Source organism: Puccinia triticina, chromosome 3A, assembly GCF_026914185.1.
Source record: "Puccinia triticina chromosome 3A, complete sequence".
Lineage (NCBI taxonomy): Eukaryota > Fungi > Basidiomycota > Pucciniomycetes > Pucciniales > Pucciniaceae > Puccinia > Puccinia triticina.
Window position 1 is genome coordinate 1,886,841 of NC_070560.1, and position 19,878 is coordinate 1,906,718.

The 19,878-nt window shown below is 46.9% G+C and overlaps 2 protein-coding genes across 2 annotated transcripts; one reads left to right on the forward strand and one right to left on the reverse strand.

Moving 5' to 3' along the window:
- Window positions 1-6,046: 6,046 nt before the first annotated feature.
- PtA15_3A208 (uncharacterized protein) lies at window positions 6,047-12,197 on the forward strand (the record flags this gene model as incomplete). The annotated part of the gene is made up of 14 exons (XM_053167153.1): window positions 6,047-6,232; window positions 6,404-6,937; window positions 7,024-7,068; window positions 7,145-7,236; window positions 7,280-7,393; window positions 7,474-7,690; window positions 7,777-8,193; window positions 8,274-8,341; window positions 8,419-8,484; window positions 8,585-8,686; window positions 8,777-8,993; window positions 9,057-11,230; window positions 11,331-11,607; window positions 11,706-12,197. The coding sequence occupies 14 exons, from the start codon at window positions 6,047-6,049 to the stop codon at window positions 12,195-12,197; spliced, it is 5,001 nt and encodes a 1,666-aa protein (XP_053018398.1).
- Window positions 12,198-13,432: 1,235 nt separating this feature from the next.
- Window positions 13,433-18,149, reverse strand: PtA15_3A209 (uncharacterized protein; the record flags this gene model as incomplete). Its single annotated transcript, XM_053167154.1, has 9 exons — window positions 13,433-14,677; window positions 14,786-15,322; window positions 15,398-15,552; window positions 15,612-15,815; window positions 15,882-16,014; window positions 16,094-16,539; window positions 16,629-16,874; window positions 16,952-17,102; window positions 17,175-18,149. 9 exons carry the CDS (start codon window positions 18,147-18,149, stop codon window positions 13,433-13,435), a joined length of 4,092 nt encoding a protein of 1,363 aa, XP_053018399.1.
- Window positions 18,150-19,878: the final 1,729 nt, after the last annotated feature.

Consider the following 19,878-nt stretch of genomic DNA (forward strand, 5'->3'; position numbering starts at 1 on the left):
AGACTCACGGCAGTAACAATTGTAGTGTTTTCGTCAGCGATGAATCTAGCGGAAAAGTTAAAAAGGAAGAAAGAGATTATTATTTACCGGATGGTACGCGTATTCCGTGGAATACTCGACGACCTATTAAAGAAGTAGTCGACAGATATAAAGAGTCTGCGGCAAAACCTGTAACTTCTTCCTTTGGTCAGCTTGAGGAATGTGAACTGGAGGAAAGGGTGACGTGCGACGTGGATATCGGCAAGCGGACTCGATCGGAGAAGGAGCCGGAGAATTCGGGAGCTGGGAAACGGTCGAAGAGCACGAAAGACGCGGTTATGGACGTTGATGTCGAAGATTTACTTCAAAAAGCAACGGCTCAGAAATCTAAAGAGCCAATTAAAACTAAACCAGGCGCAACTAAAGTCAGATTTGAAGAGCCTGATCCGGAAGAACCAGAGAAAGAAAAACCAATCAAGAAAACTCACCTGGAGCGGACTTTAGCTAAAGAATTCCCGGGTGCAGAAGAAGAAACTGCTAAAAGGATGTTAACTGAGGGACGAATGACTCTGAGTTACGGCGAAATTTTTGCTATCTCAAATGGAGTCGTAGACATTTTTAAGAAGAAGATTTCTAACCGCCGTGTGCCGAATGAAGGAGCTAATTTAGCCAATCACGTCGAGCTGGAAGATTCTGATGAATTACTTACAACTCATTATTCCTGTCCTCTTGGCTATATTAAATTAAATATTAATAAGATTGATGAGGAAGCGCTTTTAGACACCGGATCTATGGTGAATCTAATTCCGGAAAGTTTAGCGCAACAACTCGGGCTAGTAGTCACGGAAAAGCCGATGAATCTGAAAGGAATTGGCGGTCATCATACCGAAATTATAGGAATTGCGGAGGGAGTCGAAGTGACTATCGGGAAGCTTACTCGTACAGTTCATTTTTGGGTAGCGCGTGGCGCCTTACAGTTTATTCTTGGGAAGCCTTTTCTAGTTGATGTAATGGCGACGATTAATTATAACGAAGCCGGAGGCGAATCTTTAGCAATAAAGGATAAAAAAGGCCAAACATATTTAATTCCAATACTTACGCCTAAAAATCAGAAATTCGAAACTGTTCTGCCGCCGAATCCGGTGACTCGGGATTTTTTAGAGTAGACCCAGGACTTCGACTGCCGAAACTAGACGGGGTTCTGGGAAAACAACAAGAATATAGTTGCAATACGAAATATAAAACTGTAGATAAGAAGATTAAACCAGTAAACATACCGATGCCGCTATCTATTAATCCTCCTCTCTCTAGGCCGCCTCTTTCGCGGGATCCTTACAAAACTCCGTTAACTCCAAATCCGCCTCCTTTCGAACCTACAGATAAAATTACTGAAGAGAGATTAAAGCTTATTAACTTCGGGCCACCGAATTGGTTATCAAATGAAGAGTACAATTTATTTTGTAATGTTATTAAAATCCGACATAAAGCGCTAGCTTTTACTGAGTCAGATCGTGGATTACTCAAGCATTCTTACGGAAAACCATATGTAATACCGGTAATTCCGCATGATCCGTGGCAATTGAAGCCCATACCAATTCCGGGACCCATTAAAGATACTTTTATTGATTTAATTCGAGAGCGGTTACGAACCGGTCTATACGAGCAATCATTTTCTAGTTATTCCAGCCCCGTCTTTTGTGTAAAGAAGCAGGACGGGAAGCTTCGAATAGTACACGACTTACAGCAGTTAAATAAAGTAACTATTAAAGATTCGGGACTTCCGCCATCCACGGAGGATCTAATTCAATCATTTACGGGTCGAGCGTGCTATGGTTTAGGAGATATAATGGGCGGATATGACGAAAGAGAGTTAGCGCCTGAATCCCGGCCATTGACTACATTCGAGACGCCATTAGGGCGGTTTTAACTTACAAGATTACCTCAAGGCGCCACGAATTCTGTCGCTGTTTACCAAGCGCAGATGATGTGGATACTCCAGCCGGAGATTCCTCAACATGTCGGCATTTTTATTGATGACGGCGGCGTTAAAGGACCGGAGTCAGATTATAATGGCGAAACATTAAAAGAAAATCCAAAAATTAGACGGTTTATTTATGAATATGCTATAACTTTAGAAAGGATATTATTTAGAATAGAAGAGGCGGGACTTACGATTTCAGCTAAAAAGTTCGCCTGCTGCGTACCGGCGTTGGATCTAGTTGGACACGTTGTATGTAAAGAAGGCTGGCGAATTTCGAAGAAGAAATTAAACAAGGTCGAAACTTGGCCAATTCGAAAGAATGTAACTGAAGTTAGAGGATTTTTAGGTGTATGCGTATATGTACGAATGTTCATTAAAGACTTTTCGAAAGTAGCGGCACCTCTTCGTAAACTTACTTGGAAAGACGCGGTCTGGGAATGGTCAACGGCTTGTCAGGAATCCTTCGACGCGCTAAAGAAGATTGTTGGTAAAGATATAACCCTTAAAAAATTAGATTACGGAGAAAATGCGGGTAAAATCAGATTATCAGTTGATTCAAGTGTCATTGCGGCGGGCGCAGTCCTTACGCAAGAAGATGACGAAGATAAGGACAGACCTGTCTTGTATGAATCTATAGTTTTCTCCAAACGCGAGTCTAGTTATTCTCAATCGAAACTCGAGCTCTGCGGAGTATCTAAAATACTTAAGAAACTACAGACAGTATTATGGGGCCAACATTTTCAGTTACGCGTCGACGCCAAGTGCTTAATTGGGATGATTAATAATCCATCCTTACCTAATGCGCCAATGAACCGCTGGATAGCCTTTATTCAGTTATTTTCTTATGATTTAGTTCATACTCCCGCCAAAACATTTACTATGCCGGACGGCCTTTCTAGACGACCGCCGGATCCTGATGAAGAAGACGCGCCGAGTTTTGACGAAGATGAAGAATGGATTAAACCCCATCCTGGTTTTGGAACTAAACAGGCTTTTTCAGTTCAGCTGTTGGGGACAACAGCTAAGTTGGGGGAGGATGTTTTGGTTTTACAAGAAGGATTCTGGAAGAAATTAGAAACTTACTTATCCACGATGAATAGGCCGCCGAGCACTAGCGCGGATGAATTTAAAGCTATTATTCGAAAATCTATCTTTTTTTTTATTTCGAATGGAGTATTGCATAAGAAAAGTCAGCCTTTTTCTCAGGTAGTAGTTACGTCGCCGCAAATACAGAAAAAGATCTTACAGGCTTTACACGAGAGTCTTGGGCACCGCGGAACTGAAGAGACGTACCGTCGAATTAAGCTACGCTTTTGGTGGCCAAACTTGAAGAAAATAGTTAAAAATTGGGTTTTATCCTGCGAACCGTGTCAGAAAAGAAGTAAACTTTTACCTTCAGAAGAAAGAAACCCTACAGGAGAATCTACAATTTTTGGAAGGGTTAGTTTAGACACAGTTCACATTAAGGCGGGAAGATGGAAGTATCTAGTTATAGAGCGGGATGATTTATCCGGCTGGATTGAAGCTGTAGGGATGGAGAAGATTCAGGCGAAAAAGATAGCTCTCTGGTTTCTAGAGAATTGGATTTACCGTTATGGAGCGCCGAAAACAGTCGTGGTAGATGGTGGATCCGAGTTTGGAGCTCAATTTCAGGAATCACTTAGAAATCTAGATATTAAGGTTAAAGTTACGACACCATACTATCCCGAAGCTAATGGTATGGTAGAGCGCGGACATCAGGCGATAAAGGACACCTTAGTTAAGCTCTGCGGTGCTGAAGGCAAGAAATGGCGCCTTTTTCTTCCGCTAGTACTCTTTGCGGATAGAATATCAACAAAGAGAACTTCTGGTTATACGCCCTTTGAATTAGTTTTCGGACAGCAGGCAATTTTGCCGCTTGATTTAGAGTTAGAAACGTTTTTGGGAATAAATTGGGAAAAGGTTAAGACAACTCAGGAGCTTCTAGAAGCTCGAGTCCTTCAACTACGCCGCAGGACAGCGCACACAAATCGCATAATGACATCAAATATATATTTCTCAAGTACATATTCAGTTTTTCAAGACGTCAAATCTAGCGCGTGGAGTGCGGGATTCACTCGTAATAATAATACTCTTTCAAGCTAGAAAAATTTATTATTCTCAGTTACAATCTTTCAGTTTTTGTCTGAGGGCAGACAACTAAGTTGGGGGAGGTTGTGGTGAGACCAATCAACTCTCAACAACGTCAAAATGGTACAATTTTATATAATAAAGCACATTATAAATTACATAATAAATACTTTAGTACAAACTCTTTACAATAAATCTTTTTACTCAGATTTCACATCTTTTTTATCACCCAGAAAACCTGTGATACTCCACTCAGCAGGAATCAATCACGCCACAAATTAGCACAGTTAATCATTATTTTCACACGAAGATTCATGCTCATACTAGGCGCACAGCCACTTCAGGCTGTTTTGTTTTCACACATATTTCCCCTCAAAGATTTGCATTCACATGTTGGTAAATCTCATCTTAGACGTGATCATCTTTCCCAAAGTAGTCATTTTATTTCACAGTATATTAATTTCATTTCACACTACATTAATTTCTTTTCACACTATATTATTTTCTTTTTCACACACTGATTTTTTATTTCACACTACATACCTTATTGTACATCACCAAAACCACTCTCAGACGAGTTTTCATCTATAAAAGGAGGCCTTCCTTGCCCCTTCCTGTTTCCTTTTTCCCCATGCTTGCACTAGATAGTAATATTAAGAGATTACTTCTGCATTCATCACTTTATTATAATTAGATCATCATAGTTAAGAGTTAGATCATAAATTTAGAAATTGATAATTATAACTTGCCCTTGATAACAAACCCAATCACATTTATAACATCTCTTTATGCGCACAAAACCTGGTTCTTAGGTTCTGAAAAAGCTAGATAATAGAATACTTCAGCAGATTGCGCCACACTATAAATTTTAGTGTACATTCTCCCAGAGCTTATTCAAGGAAGGCAGCCCTTCAAGCACCTGTAGCCTAAACTTACCTAGTTTTTGCTATTTCCCTTCCAAGCTCAGATCACGCCCTGCGTAGAAGTTCCACAGCGCCCCGTGGTGTATATCCTAACTTAACACAAGTCCCCCCTGGTGGGAGGCTTGCTGTGGCTGGCCGCGAAGTGGCCCCTCCCGCAGGGAGTGACTTGCGCGTAATGTCAAAATTTTGGCTGGGAAAGAAATCACAAATGGCTGGAGGGAAAATATTAAGCCTCAGCCAGCCTCCCCCTCAGGTCCTGTGGACCTGCCCCAGAGCCAAAAGATACTTCTGGACCTCAGCTTTCATTTGGCACAGGTCTCATCTCCTCAATCCATACCATTTGCACTGTACTGATGGTTTAAAAATAAAAAAACATGAAGAAATGTAAACTAAGGATGCGCACCCATCATGCCTGGTGGATCCTGGATCCGCAAACCCGCAGATCCTACACATGTAGTGTTGCATTTTGTTGCATATAGGAAACTCAATTGTGCATATTATCAGAAAATCCGAAAATGGATCTTCAGAGCAATGTAATATCCTTCAGGGTTTCTTTGACCTTCAAAACGGATTCCTTCAATCAGTTTTGGAGCTTTTTGCTTAAAATTTTGGGTGAGGGTGCGCATCAGCACTGCCAATGAAACTGTCTATTCAGTTTTTTTGTACATATTTTGCTGATTTTTAAATAATTATTTAGTGGTTTTGTGGTTGAATATCCTTCGTTTCCCTGCCAGACTTCAGACATTAGGTGTAAGCCTCTCCTGCGGAGAGCCCTCCGGGCGGGGTCCCCCGGACCCTCCGGATTAGTTAAGCTAGGTGTATATCCACAACCATGAGGTTCCCAGATGTGACAGGAAGCCATCCATCCTGATCAGGCATGAGGTTCCTCCAGCAAAGCTTGGGATATGCTCCATCCAGGTTCAAGACTGACAAAATCAAATCTCAAATGTAGGTAAATATCTCACTTGACACAAGTCCCAATGACCAGCTTCCCGTTCCGGTCGAGGTTAGACACAACCGTTCATACGTCCATGCGATTCTCAACTCATAAAATATGACCGTTGCCGGTCCTGGGGAAGGATCGATTTTGCCGACCTGGAGAGAGACCCGCCCAGTCGCCGCCTTGGACCGGCTAAGCAGAATGAGGTCGTCGTGCGCCGGCCTAGCATCACGGTCATCTGCTCCCCAAAGCGTTCATGACATCGCTGGCGTTTGGAGAGGTATATTGCACGAATGGATGGTCAGTGGATGGAGCCCAGCGGTTGTATGAGGTCAGAGGGGGGAAGGCGCGCGACGATTTTGAGGTGGGAAGCGAGGCGGAAGAAGGAGGAAGTCAAGCGATGCCCACCCTGCCGTGCTGTTGCTGCTGCGACGAGAATGAAGTGGACGGTTGTTTGGTTTTGGTTTTCAGGAGGTGGCTGGGGCAAAGTGTGCCAAGGGTTGGTGGGTTGGGGGTGCCTCGTCGACTTCGGCGGTTCGGCTCCAGAGCCAGAGTCAGGGCATCCCCCACCCCGAGCGCACCTCTCCACTCTCCGCCTCCGTCCGCCGAGCTTCGATGGATCCCTCCGCCTCTCGCCCCGGCCCATCCGGCAGTCCTCCTCAGCCGAACACCAGCAAGATCCCGCGGCTCTACCAGTCCGAGCTCTTCGAGGAGGCCAAGAAGCGCAACATCATCATCCGCGCCGACACCGGTACCGGGAAGACGTTTGTCGCGCTCAACCTGATCAAATGGACCGCCGCCCAGACCCAGGCCAACCCCACGCAGCATCAGATCCAGGCCTTCCTCGCCCCCACCCGCCCGCTCGCCCTCCAACAGGCCGAATACGTCCAGAGCCAATCTGCCCTTCGGGTCAAAGCCTACACCGGCGAGCAGGCAGAGCTGTGGAACATCGATAAATGGCGCTCAGAATTACTCGAGGTCGACGTCATAGTCTCTACAGCCCAAGTAAGTCCCCATGTCCGCTTTGTGGCCACCCTGCCCGTCGCGTGCGCGCTTGCTCTGACGGTCCCCACCTGGTGTTTGTGCTGCAGATATTTTACGACTTGATCTCCAAAGGATACTGGAAATTAGAAGATGTTTGTCGTCTCGTCATTGCCCAACATTATAGTGGCTCCGGAATCGCGATTGACATCAGGACACGAACTTTTGCAGGTATCCTTATTGATTTTTGATGAGGCGCACCATTGCCGAAAAAATCATGTATACAATCAGATAATGCGAGTTTTTCCAACGATTAAATCAGTGTAGATAGCTATTGCTTACCTCAGTCGTTTCCATCAGGCGGAGCCATTATCATCGCCTGGCCAAAGATCCTACACGGCGTCTACCCAAGATTTTAGGACTGACAGCATCGCCCATATGGAACTACACTGACTTGGAAAAGGCAGAAAGTGACATCAGGTTCAGTCTCACTCGCCCTCCTCTGCTCATTGATTAGACACGCGGCTCAATTACCCAACGTCTTACTTGGCACCGCACAGGAGCCTCCAGTCCGCCCTTGCAGCTCAAATATACGAGGTCAAGATACACACCGAAGATGTTGGCCAGCATAACTTCAAACCGAACGAACAGGCCGTGTACTACGATCCTTCTCCAGATTTCCAAAAGCTTTCTCATCCTCCATGGGACCAGATTAACGAGCTTATCAACTTGCATGCCAGTCCCAAACTGCTCGCCGCCCTCGAATCAGTCTCTGTGGTACTGTCTTCTCTCCTTCGCGTCTAAAGCTTTCCAGTGCCTCCAAAACGCGTCAGCTCATCGGGGCTTGCTCACCATTTGATCAGGAACTAGGTGTCTACGCGTACACGTTGGCTGTCCACGACTGGCTCACATCCCTCTTGACCGTCGGTGGCTCAAATCAATTGATGTCCGGGCGCCTCTTTGATCCAAATCATCAAGAACGGATTCGACAAATGATCAAGCAACTCGAGGAGCTTGTGACTATCGATCATATCCCCGAGGACCAACTCTCGTCAAAAGTCAACGCCCTGAACACGATCCTTGTCAATTACAAAGAGAAGGACGATCACGACAACTTTCTCTGCATCGTGTTTGTCGAACGCCGGCAACACGCCCAACTACTCCCGATTCTTCTGCAGCGTAACGCCCAGCTGAAAGACTTCCTGCGTCCGGTGGCCTTGACCGGCCATGGTGGAAGCAAGGAGAACGACCTGATTGGGATAAAGATGGACCAGAGATCAGTGGGTGCTCACCCTACCCTTCGTCTCCCGCCCCAACCTCACTGACTGCTCTATTGCGCCACCTCCAACCCCTGACATAGCAAAACAAGACCGTCGCAAAGTTCAGGACCGGCGAACACAACTTGACCATTGCAACTAGTGTGGCCGAGTAAGCACTTGCCATAACGTCTCTCAAAGTCGTCGCTCTGATCCGAGCCTGATGGGCTATGAGGTGTATTTTTTCAGGGAGGGTCTGGACTTCCGCTCGTGCAGGGTAGTCATACGATTTGACCTCATTACTACTTGGAAAGGGTGCGGACCTCCCCTATCATACTGGGGCCATGGCTGCTGGTCACACGGCCGCGATACTGATCGAAAGACTTCTCTATCTTCACATCTATGATGTTTCTAGGTACATTCAATCTCGTGGTCGAGCTCGAGCCCGCGAATCGGACTACATCGTCATGCTTCCTACTGGCACAGCGAACAAATATTCAGCATTCAGCGGGAAAGAGTAAATTCAAAGGAGATTTCATCATGTCTGGAAGGCTTAGCATGAACAATCGGTCATTAAAGCTCTGTCTTCTCTCCATTTCCTTTGTAGGGAGGAGCTCAAAGCGATACTTTACAACCGTCATGAGGATGAGCAGATCGTCGATGGCGAATTGGAATCTACGCCTCATTTGATTTGCCGGCTTGCTGATGGAAAGGACTCGATTTTGACCTACAGCGCAGCAACTGGTCTTCTGAATGACGTCTGTCAACTGATCCCGCCCGATGAATTTCTTCCAGCCTTTACGCCGGAATACGAGATAACATCTGTGGGAGATAGTTTCAGATGTCAAGTCACGCTTCCCCCGATGGCTGCTATCCCTCCTTCTCAGCGCACGTTCACTGGCGTGGAGATGTCAACGAAGAAAGACGCCAAACGGTCGGCCGCTTTTGCAGCCTGCAAAGTCTTGAGAGAGCTCGGTGCCCTCAACGAACATTTCCTACCTCAGAGAGAAGATAAGACGAGTCAGCCTCGGGATGCGGATGGTCGGCAAATCGAAACCACACCGCTCTCAGATCAGGTTGAGGCAATCATCCCGAACGTCTTCGGCGATTTCCGGACCTCATCCGAAGTTTGGCTTCATCAATTCTCTTTCCCGGACGAGAGTCCAGCCGGATTCTCGACGATGGGCTTCTTGTGTGGCCGTCATCTGACCATCCCGGATGGCCTGCAGCTATTCGATCACTTCAAAGACAGCAGTCCTCTGCCCGTCAAGATCGAACGGAGCGACAAGATCGAGTGGGGCAAAGGTGACGCACCGCTCAACTTGCAAAGATTAGAGAAATTCACTCGCGTGGTGCTGCAAGCCACTGCAAATCGAAAGGCGTACGAAGGAAAACTCTATTTCCTTGTCGCCCCGCTTCTCAAGGATACATCTGAGATCGATTGGAATCTGGTGGACACACCTATGTGTCCACTCGTGGATACCGCCGACAGCTTGCGCTACCAATATACGGTCGTCCCCGTCAAACACCTGCACTTTAGGTTGTTTGAGACCTGCGAACCGGCTGGAGATTTATCTGAGGCCTCTCCACCTGAGCTTGTACCTTTTTCTCCGAGCATGCGGGACTTCTGTAAGAAGATCTCCAAATTCCACAATCTGGGGCATTTTTACAAGGTTGTTTACGATCTCAAGGAAGAACAGTTCCAGGGAGAGTTAGTCTTTCTTCAAACCACTTTCCAGATCATGAACAATCTTTCGAAGTCTGAATCAACTCTGGAACATCCTCGCCGCACTTTGTTCCCGCTGAAGCTCTGTCAGGGAACAAACATCCCTCGACCACTCTGGAAGATATTCAGTTACTTGCCATCGCTGACACGTCTCTTGCACGATTCACTCCAGGCGACTGCTCTGTTCAAGCGACTAGATTTCCCAATGATATCGCTGCAACTTGGAATTCAAGCGCTTACCCCGCCCGGTGTCGGGGTCCCTTGGGACTACCAAACTCTTGAGACCATGGGCGATGCTTTCCTCAAGTTAGCCACCTCGGTTCACGTCTATCTGAGTCACTTGAAAAAGGGCGAAGGTGACATGAGCATTGTCCGATCGAAATCGATCGATAACGCTTATCTGCGGCGAAAAGCAGTCCAGGTCAACCTGCCGGGCTCTATCCTTAGTCAACGCTTCCGCACGGACAGATTCCGAGACGCCCAAACAGAAGACGGCAAAGAGCTTGCCAACGGGAATTTCTCGAGAAAGATCCCTCGACGGGTTTTATCCGACGTTGTCGAGGCTCTCCTGGGAGCCGGCTTCCTCACCCATGGGGTTGAACTTGGCTTGAGAATCGGAACGGCTCTGGACCTGTGCTTCGGCGGCACTTCGCCCTGGAACAAACGCACGTTGAGTATCAATTTTGAGAACGATAGTCTCGATAGGCTCGAGCCATCAATCCGGCTCCAATTCCAAGCGCTCCAAGACAAGATTGACTACACGTTCAAGGAGCCTTTGCTGTTAGTACAAGCGCTAACTCATCGTAGCGCCAACTCATTCATCACGAACTGCTACGAGAGGGAGGAGTGGCTTGGGGATGCGGTGATCGACATGTGGATTGTCCAACATGCGTACAACCGCTTCGACAACGCAACTGCGGAAGAATTGACTCTTGCCCGAGCCAAGGTGGTTTCTAATGGTAGTCTAGGCTTCTTGGCAATCAGGAAGCTAGGACTGCACGAGATCATCATGCACAAGTCTGAGACCTTCAAACAAGCCTGTGCTGAGGCCATCGAAGCCATCAAACCCTTCACAAAGATCGAAGAGTTCTTTTCCAACCTTAATAACCTCTTTGTGGTCTTCGATCCGCCCAAGATCTTGAACGACGGCTTGGAAGCCCTGGTAGGCGCAGTGTTCATCGATAGCGGCTTCGATCTTCCAACCGTCTATCGGACCCTGGACATAATCTTCGAGGATGTCACCCCAGGCCTGTCTCAGCAGGTTGCTCGTGACCCCTTGTCCACCATGTTGAGACTCCGTGACCGGCATCAATGTATCAAATTGCGTCGAATCTCGTAAGATTCTCTTCCTGACTCTTCCTAACCGCGAGTGTAAAAAATGATCCCGAGCCTTTCATTTATTATTACTCACCTATGGTTTGTTCTTCACCACTAGAACGACCGTTAACGAACCCAATCCCGAAGGAGACGACCGCGACCCACTCTCATTTAAAGTCTGCACGATTGAGTTCCATGGCGAAGAGATCGCCAGTGGGAGACATAAGGGTTCGCCAAGCGTGGCAGAACAGAGGGCCTCGCTTGCAGCGCTCGAACTCCTGCAGGAACCATCCTCTGAAAGCTCAACATCAAATTCTTTGTGGTCGAGATGTCAGTGCAAGACCGAAGTCGTGGCCACAACAGGAGCGGCCTCATCAAACCTGCCTACAAGCAAGGTAAGGTTGTTCTCTCTGTGCAACCGCAAGTATTATCCCCTCGTCCAGGCTTGCACTCATGAGATAGCTGATACTTGTAGTGACTTGAACTTCGTAAGAAAAACAACAAGAGAAAGGCAGCCACACTAGACGACGTCTCATCAGCCACAGTTGCCGAGAAAACCGATTCACCTACCGCTGTGAAACAGGAGATATTGGCAGAGAGTGTGATCAACACCGCAAGCAACGTCGAACGTACGATCAGTGATCAAGCTGAAGTGGACGACAAGCCTCCCATAAAGGTTGAGGAGACCGAGGAGACGGTGATCAAGGTTGAAGATTCCGACGAGATAGACATGCTGATGGAAGAGACAAGCGTGAAGATGGAGCCGGTGGATTCGAGAGGTGTTGTGGCTGAAGAGGTTCACATGGTGATTGACACTCTCGTGGTCAAGAAAGAAGAACCGGATCTGTTGTACGGAAAGCAGAATAGACACAAGAGGGCCAAGCGGAACCGAAGGCTGCGTGCAGCTGAAGCCTCCCGTGTTCCTCTGGCCGCCCCGACTCATCAAGAACAACCTCCGCCGATCGACGGCCAGTCGACAGAATAAGGCCCCCGTCCAGTTTCTTCGACACTTTCCCAACCGCAACCTCTTGCATAAAAATATTAAATTACAAGAAAGATTCAACCCCATCGTTATCATCTCACTCATAGATGTCTTAGATGTTCCCACCCAAACTATCCGCTGAACGGACGGCTCTATGTCTTCAGGCCTTAATCACCGTTTTTACCCCTCGTCGCGTCTACATGCTATCAACGACACATTTACTCCCCTTTGTCCTTCTTTTTAAACCATCGCTTCTTGCCTAATGTTTTTGCTGTGTTCTGTGTTCATACTGTTGTTGTACTTTTCGCGGGGCCAAAAGTATCGTTAACTTCGAAGTGCAATACACATCAAACTGAACTATGTGTCTCCATCTTCGTGACTTGAGGACTTGCCTAAGTTCGAATGCACATGTGTTCTTTTGGTGGGTGTAAATATGCCAAAATATGGCATCGCCAGTTGCACAGTCTCTCGAAGCAGATTCGCTATAGTCGGCCTCAAGAGCTTCCAATTGATTGGCCCAGTCAAATTTGGCCAAACTCGATATTTACATCTCTCTCAGTTCGACCACTGACAATATAACGGCGCGACAATTATTTAAAACTTGCTCTGGCCTCAGAGCTTGGCATGATTATCCAGGAGAAACCTGACGTGCGATCTCAATAAACTTGACCAAAATCTCACAAAATGTATTGCAATAATTGCTTACAGAACCAGGTTAATGATTGTCCCTTTATTTCCAATTCTGTATCAAAATCATCTCACTTGAACAACATCTAATAACTTCAAAATACGCGCCATTGATCTCAAAGCAATCATGATGCGTATGTATACACACGTATATTTCTCAGATGTGTTTGTATTTTTAGATGGAGGAAGAGGTATTTAAGTAGGAAACAAGTAAACAAAATCTTTTATCGGTCGATTGCTTCCTTCTCACCACTACTATGGTCAACCCCAACAAAAAGAAAACAAAAAAAAATTCGAAGAAATAGAACGAGTATTGGATTTGTGGACGTGGCTGGAAGGCCAAAAACAATGCCATCATAATGTGGGTGTGAAAGACTAACTAGAATCTATTGTAATATATAAATATATATGTATAAATTGGTTTTACAATTGTTGATTCCATGGACACATAACTGTTGAAGAAAGAAGGGAAGAAGAATTCAATGAGAAAGACTGGATGGAAAAGTCAGCTCAAGAGCAAAATGACTTACAAAGAAAGAGAGTAAAGGAATTCACTGATCATCAAGATTTTGAAGCTCGAGATCGTCGAGAATATCAGCGAAGTACTGATGGATGAAATCCAGACACTCAGTGATCATGGAAGAGCGATCGAAGTCAGCCCTGGATTTCCAGATCAAGTTCCAACAACCAGCGCGGAGTTCCTCGAGTTGATCGATTGAGAGGCCGGCAGTTTTGTCGACGAGTTCGGAGCGGATGAGATTGAGGGACTGTTCGGGACACACGAATTCTGGGTGGATGATGGGGGGGATGATCGTCGGGGGCGGAGGCTCGACTGGACGGGAACCTTCGGCAGGCTGGTCTTTGTCTGAGGTCAGACTCGCCTGCTGGGGTATCTGACTACTGGCATCCATCTCGACGTCGACGTTGCCGTTGGGTAGCGGATGTGGCAAGACCGGATCAGTCTCGCCGTTTTGCATGCTGCAGTCTCCATTCGGGGCCGCTCCCGGCGCGGACGATGATTGAGAGTGTTGGATGCCGTTGGGTTGAGGGTTTTCGACATTCAAAAGATTCGCTATGGATGCCGAGACTGACGGAAGGATGGTACCGGAAACATCCGGTTCCATGGCTTTCAGAGGGTCCGGCTCGTAGTCCGGCGTGGTGGATTCTGGAGCATCGATCTTGTGAGCGCTAGATTCCTGCGTTGTTCCATCAGCTTGGTGATTCTCATCGACAGCCTGGTCGTCTTTGACGGAACCACTCGTGGAAGGCTGGGGGCCTTTACTCCGTTTGATAGGCCGTTCGTTGTCGGTGTGCGGCTCGCACCCGCTAATCATTCGCTTCACGCCCCGGTCAGAGAAGTGAGGATCGTATGGAATCTCGGGCTCTAGACCCCAGACTCGGCCACTTTGCCGTTCCGGTAGTGGTTGGTTTTTCTCCTTGGGTGTAGCTTTTTTCTTGGGCTGGCCGAGAAGTGGATTTCGCAGTTTCATTCGTTCATACATCCGATGACAATCAATATCAAACTGGTGGTCACAAGCTTGTTCAACCATCACCCTGGTATGCGTCAACATTGCTTGAGCCTTCACCACCGTCTCGTGATCCTCGGTCAAAGAGCGTTGATGTTCCTGTTCAGCATTATAAACGATCTTCTGCACATCCGCTACGAATTGGTGTGATGTGAGGTACTCATTGTAGTAGAGCTTGTAATGCATCTTTTCTAGATCGACGTCGTAGTACTTTGGCACTACTGAAACCTCGTCCTCGTCTGCTTGTGGCTCTAGTTGTTGAGGTGGCGGCTACCAAGACGTGACGTAAATACTTGTGAGTTTACCAGTTGCTCGCTAAATCTTTATCGGTACGGGCGCTTGACAAGTGAAGAACGAGGGAAGAAGAACGAGACTTACATTGATCGGCTTGGTGAATCGTTTGTGTTTTTTTTTCAGCTCAGCAAGCACCGGTCCCAAGCGGAACTTGAGATATTCCACCAATTTTTGATCTTGCGCCAACTGAGATTGCAGTTCGCTTTCCGTCGGTTTCCTGGGCTCACGGGGTGGTGCTTTAGCGAGCACCTCAAGCACCCGCTTCTTCCTGGGCAAAGCATCTGGAAAATCTGTCGGTGGCCGTCGGATATTAGCGATCGTGTCGGCAAAGAATTCTGTGCGTTGAGCTTCATCGGGGGATGGAAGGGTGACTCTGTTAGATCTGCTGATACCGAACCAAGATTTAATATCTCTGGAGAGTTCCTTGAATGGGCAGTCAACAATTGCCAGGAGTAGAATGGGGTCCGAAACCTTCAGCTCGTCTAATAGGCTGGTTACTGTCCGTGTGACGCTTTCAAGTATGGGTGAAGACTGCCAATGATGCAGTGAGGGTATGAATAACACGGAAGGCTTGTGTCTTTTTGCTTCGGTAAAGATTTGAACACATCTCGCATCTGCACTCTAGAAGGATGGCGCAGTGGCAATATAAGCCAACCGTCAAAATACTTACATGCTTTTTTATTTCACTCTACTTACTGTTGTTGAATCGCCAATCAAGTTTGCGAGATCCAGAGATTGGACGTGATATCCTTCCAGATGATTTAATATGGCACTGCCAATGTGCTGTTGACCGGCACCTTTAGGACCGCAGATAACCAATCGAGGTCGAAAGATCCGCAAGGTTTCGAATGCTGTGAGGGGAAAGATCAGCAGGGCAGTAAGTTGATTGGTTAACATGCCTGGAACTCACTTTGCATTGTTTTCTCTTTCTCGAACCCGCCATCTTCATCTTCATACTCTGCTTCTTCGAGCATGTTCGGTTTCTTGACGTTGGGTAGCATTTTATCCAAAAGTCCTTTGACCTGCTCAAGCGATCGTTCCAATAAGGGCTTCAAATGGCATGGCAACGGGCTTGCGATGTTTGCAGTCGAGCGACTAGTTGATGGGATCAAATCTAATTAACACAAGTAATCGAAGTCAATACCGGGAAGACCCCAAATGACATCAGCCATTAACTCACGTTTTTGCGCAATGGTAAAATCTCGGGGAACCACATCAATCGACTGGGGATCAATCACGAGTCGGTCGGATGTTTTGTAGATTTGTGGATATTTCCGTTGTACAGCGTTTAAAGCTGCCTCCGTGCATAGAGCCTGGGCAATACATGATTGATCTGAACGTTAATATAGAGCAAGGACTGATGTAAATATCCTGTCGTCAGTTCCTACGCACCCGGAGATCAGCTCCACCATAGCCTTTGGTCAGATCGGCCAGTTCATGTTTAAATTCCTCTGAGGGGGGAGGATTCCAATCACGAGTATGTATATTCAAGATGCTTAGTCTGGCTTCTCGGTTAGGGAGAGGAAAGTAAAACTCTCGATCGAATCTACCAGGCCGCCGGAGGGCAGGGTCGACAGCATCCGGTCGGTTTGTTGCCCCGATAATAACCACCTGACCTCTACCATCCATACCATCCATTAGCGATAACAGGGTAGAGACAATCGACGCGTGAATCTGTTCCTGTTTACTGCTCCTCACCGGCGCGAGCCCGTCGATCTCGTCGAAGAAGATAATACTCGGCTGGCAATTCTTGGCTTCCTCAAATAATAATCGCAACTGACGTTCGGCTTCTCCTACCCATTTACTCAAACAATCTGCGCCTTTGCGCATGAAAAAAGCTGATGATGGGCGAAAGAAAATCGCACGAGTGAGTGATTATAAAACTCCTTCATGGTAGTTTTTTGGTAAAAGAAAGAGGCAAACCCACATATTTTTTGACCTTCACTACTGCAACTTGCAGCTAATGCCCGAGCGAGCAAAGTTTTACCGGTTCCGGGAGGGCCATGAAAAAGAACACCACGTGGCGGAGTGACTTGGAAGCGTTGGAAAACCTCGGGGTAGAGGAGAGGAAGAGAGACCATCTCTTTGAGTTGCTGGATGTGATTTTCCATTCCACCGACGTGTGAAAAGTCGATGTTGGTCTGTACTCCGAGAGGATCTGTATCTGCAAGATCTAAAAGCGTAGAGAATATGTCAGCGCGTCAGTTGGAATTCATTCGTAGCTGAAGGATTGCGGATGAGTGACTCAACTGGCAGCGCCAGACATTTTGCCCATATTACTAGGACCCCCAGCGGCAAAACTTCCGGGATCCAACAATGGAGCTCCAAAGGGTCCAGCAGATGCGCCACCTAGCATACCAGCTCCACTGACCTGGCCAAATGCCGGAGTGGGCTCTTCGTCCTACAGAGAAAGATGGGGGGTTTTATGTTGGAGAAAGTTGGCAAACATGATCACCTGGAGGCCAACGCTTACGGAATCAGGGCCAGGTCGTTGACTCCCAAACAGTCGATCCATCTGTTTGCCGCTCATGTTCATCGGCAGCCGGAACCCTCGTCCCCTTTCCTTCTTGCCTTTGTTCTTGTCTTCAGCTTCGAATGCATCCAAGGCGGGGATATGATAGTCGACGTGTTTCCTATTCCTCAGCTGCCGGCCTTCGTCCTCTTCGTGGGCCTGTTTGCTATTAACTCCAAAAGCCGTGTTGCGTGCGCTCCTGCGAGTACCGGTACTGGCTCGTTGTCGGGCCAAAGATGCTAACCTTTGGGCTTGTGCCTGTTTGGAAGATGAAGGTCCAGTCGTATCAAATCCGACCCCCTCCTCCTCCTGTTCATCTTCATGGGAGTCGTTTGACTCCACTGCCTTCCGATGAATCTTCCTAGTGGTCGGTCTAGGTTGTGAGAAACTATCATCAGAATCGATTGCGACACGTTGAGTTCTTCGAGTGCGTTTGATGTTCACGTCCTCATCAGATTGCGGCGGCGGGTCGGATGGCTCGGCATTCCCAGCGGAAAAATCACTATCACTGTCGGGTTTAGGAGATGAAAGCTCATAATCGACCGCTTCATCGTCAATTTCGCCATCGGCATCCTTGTCTTCGGAATCCGGTTCATGATGCTGGTGAGAGTTGGACTGGTTTAGCAGGTCTTTTGAGTTGTCGTGATGCTCCTCAGATCCATAATTTCCCGCAGGCCCGATCTGACGAGTGGCGCGACGCGTTCGGGCTAAAGGATCGATACCGTGGACATCATGTTGGTGTTGCTCTGGCTGCCTGCTACGACGGGTGGTCGACGGGGCTGGAATGTAGGTTGTGGGTGGTTTGCGAGTGCGGATTGGCCGTTCAGGACGGGGCAGGTCGATCGGATGAGCTGCTGAGACTGTCATGGCTGCAGGGCAGATGGTAGGATGCCGAGATGGTGGCCAGCTGATCAGGAAACTTCGAGGTGGTGACATCTAACATGATCGAAGCCCCCGGGGTTCCTCCCCCGAGCGCGGAAGGAGGCACACTCGAACCACTGCGAATCCTGGCTGAGGATTGACAAACATCAGCAACAATAGGGGGATTCAAAGGTGGCTGAGGGTGGCTGGGTCCAAATTGCATGGAATTTTGCAAGCTGGTGTTCAGACTTTTCTTGGACACTAACTGGCAAAGAAAATCAGGAAGGCTTCAGGGGCCAAGTACAATGTGGCTTGCATGCACTTTGGCAACTCTGCGTTCAAGATCTGATTTGAATGCTGACTTGCAAAAGTACATGCAAGTTGCACCTGGCCAACTTTGAAACCCCCTATTAACCAGTATCAGAAGTCTTAAAGTTTTTTGGATGTCAGATTGTTTGTCTGGCCAAGACATTCTGAACACCTTGGCCAACTTGACAAGCTTGACTGCTGAGCTGGGGAGGTCATTCCATGGCTCACACTGGTCCAGCCTGTGAAATAGGATGTGATCAAAAATAGACTTGGTTCAATTTGAATTTTGAAGTCTCTGAAAATTTGTACACATGTTCCCTGAAAAAAAAAAAAAACCAGCTTCACACTGAATTGGATTTGGAGCATTGAATGACTCTCCTGGTGCTAAATTTCATGAAACATTTTTTAAATCCATTCAAACGCATATGAAACTAGATATATCATAGAAGCTTGGGATTTTTGATGGTGAGGTTAGACTCAAGCAACAAGCCAAGGGGACCATAATGGTGTTAGTAAGAGGAGACCAGAAGTGAGATTCAATGGTGACATTGGCCAAGAAATCATTTTGCGTTTTCCTACCACAACATGTGATCATAGTACCATTTTTGCACGATACTTGAATATAGCAGATTTCAGGTTGTTGTGATATCATGCAAGTGTGGGCCAGAATATCCAGTCTGGGGTGAGACCAAGTGGTAAGAAATGGTGGTCCAATACATCAAACTAAACTAAAAAATCCCCCCAGTGCTAGAGACGCCGGCCTTGAATTGCTCCTCAGACACTGTAGCAACAGATGGCTGTTGGTAGCGCTATGCTAACACTGTGCTGCACTGAAAATCCCTTAGTGGGAACCCGCAAAACAGAAGTGAAACACCAGGTAGTGCCCATGTTTTTTGGTTGCCTAAAGTCAACATTTACACAATACTGTTACATAATGGCAGCAGTGCACTAGTACTACTACCCTGAAACTTTTTTTATACATGTGCTGAGGATACTTGAAAAAAAATCAGAAAGATCTCTGTCAAATATTCCAGTTACAAATTATCTCCAGTATCACTACACAATAAAAGTTGTATCAATCTCATTCTCAGCAGAAATATGTGCTGCAAAATTTTTCTGGGTGTTCATATGCTATTTTCTGTCACTTTTAAATACAATGTTTTAGGCTTTCATGATTTTAGTCAGGTGCTTGATTGGAAAACAGTGGATATACCTCCTAGCTTGGATGATATTCTCAATCCCATAGAAGAATACCAACCACAAACATCACATTCTGGCTTCTGTACCACAGGACAAGATTCCAACCCACTTGTATCCACCTCTTTCCAAGCATCAGAACCATTGCAAAAAATTCTCACTCTTCAAGATTACATGAATCAAGATGTCAATTCCCATGCAGATTCAGCCTTTCCTGTTGATTGGGAAGGATTTGTGACTGAAAAAAATGCCAATAACTTTGAAAAGATTCAACAAGATTGGAACACTCTTTGTAAAG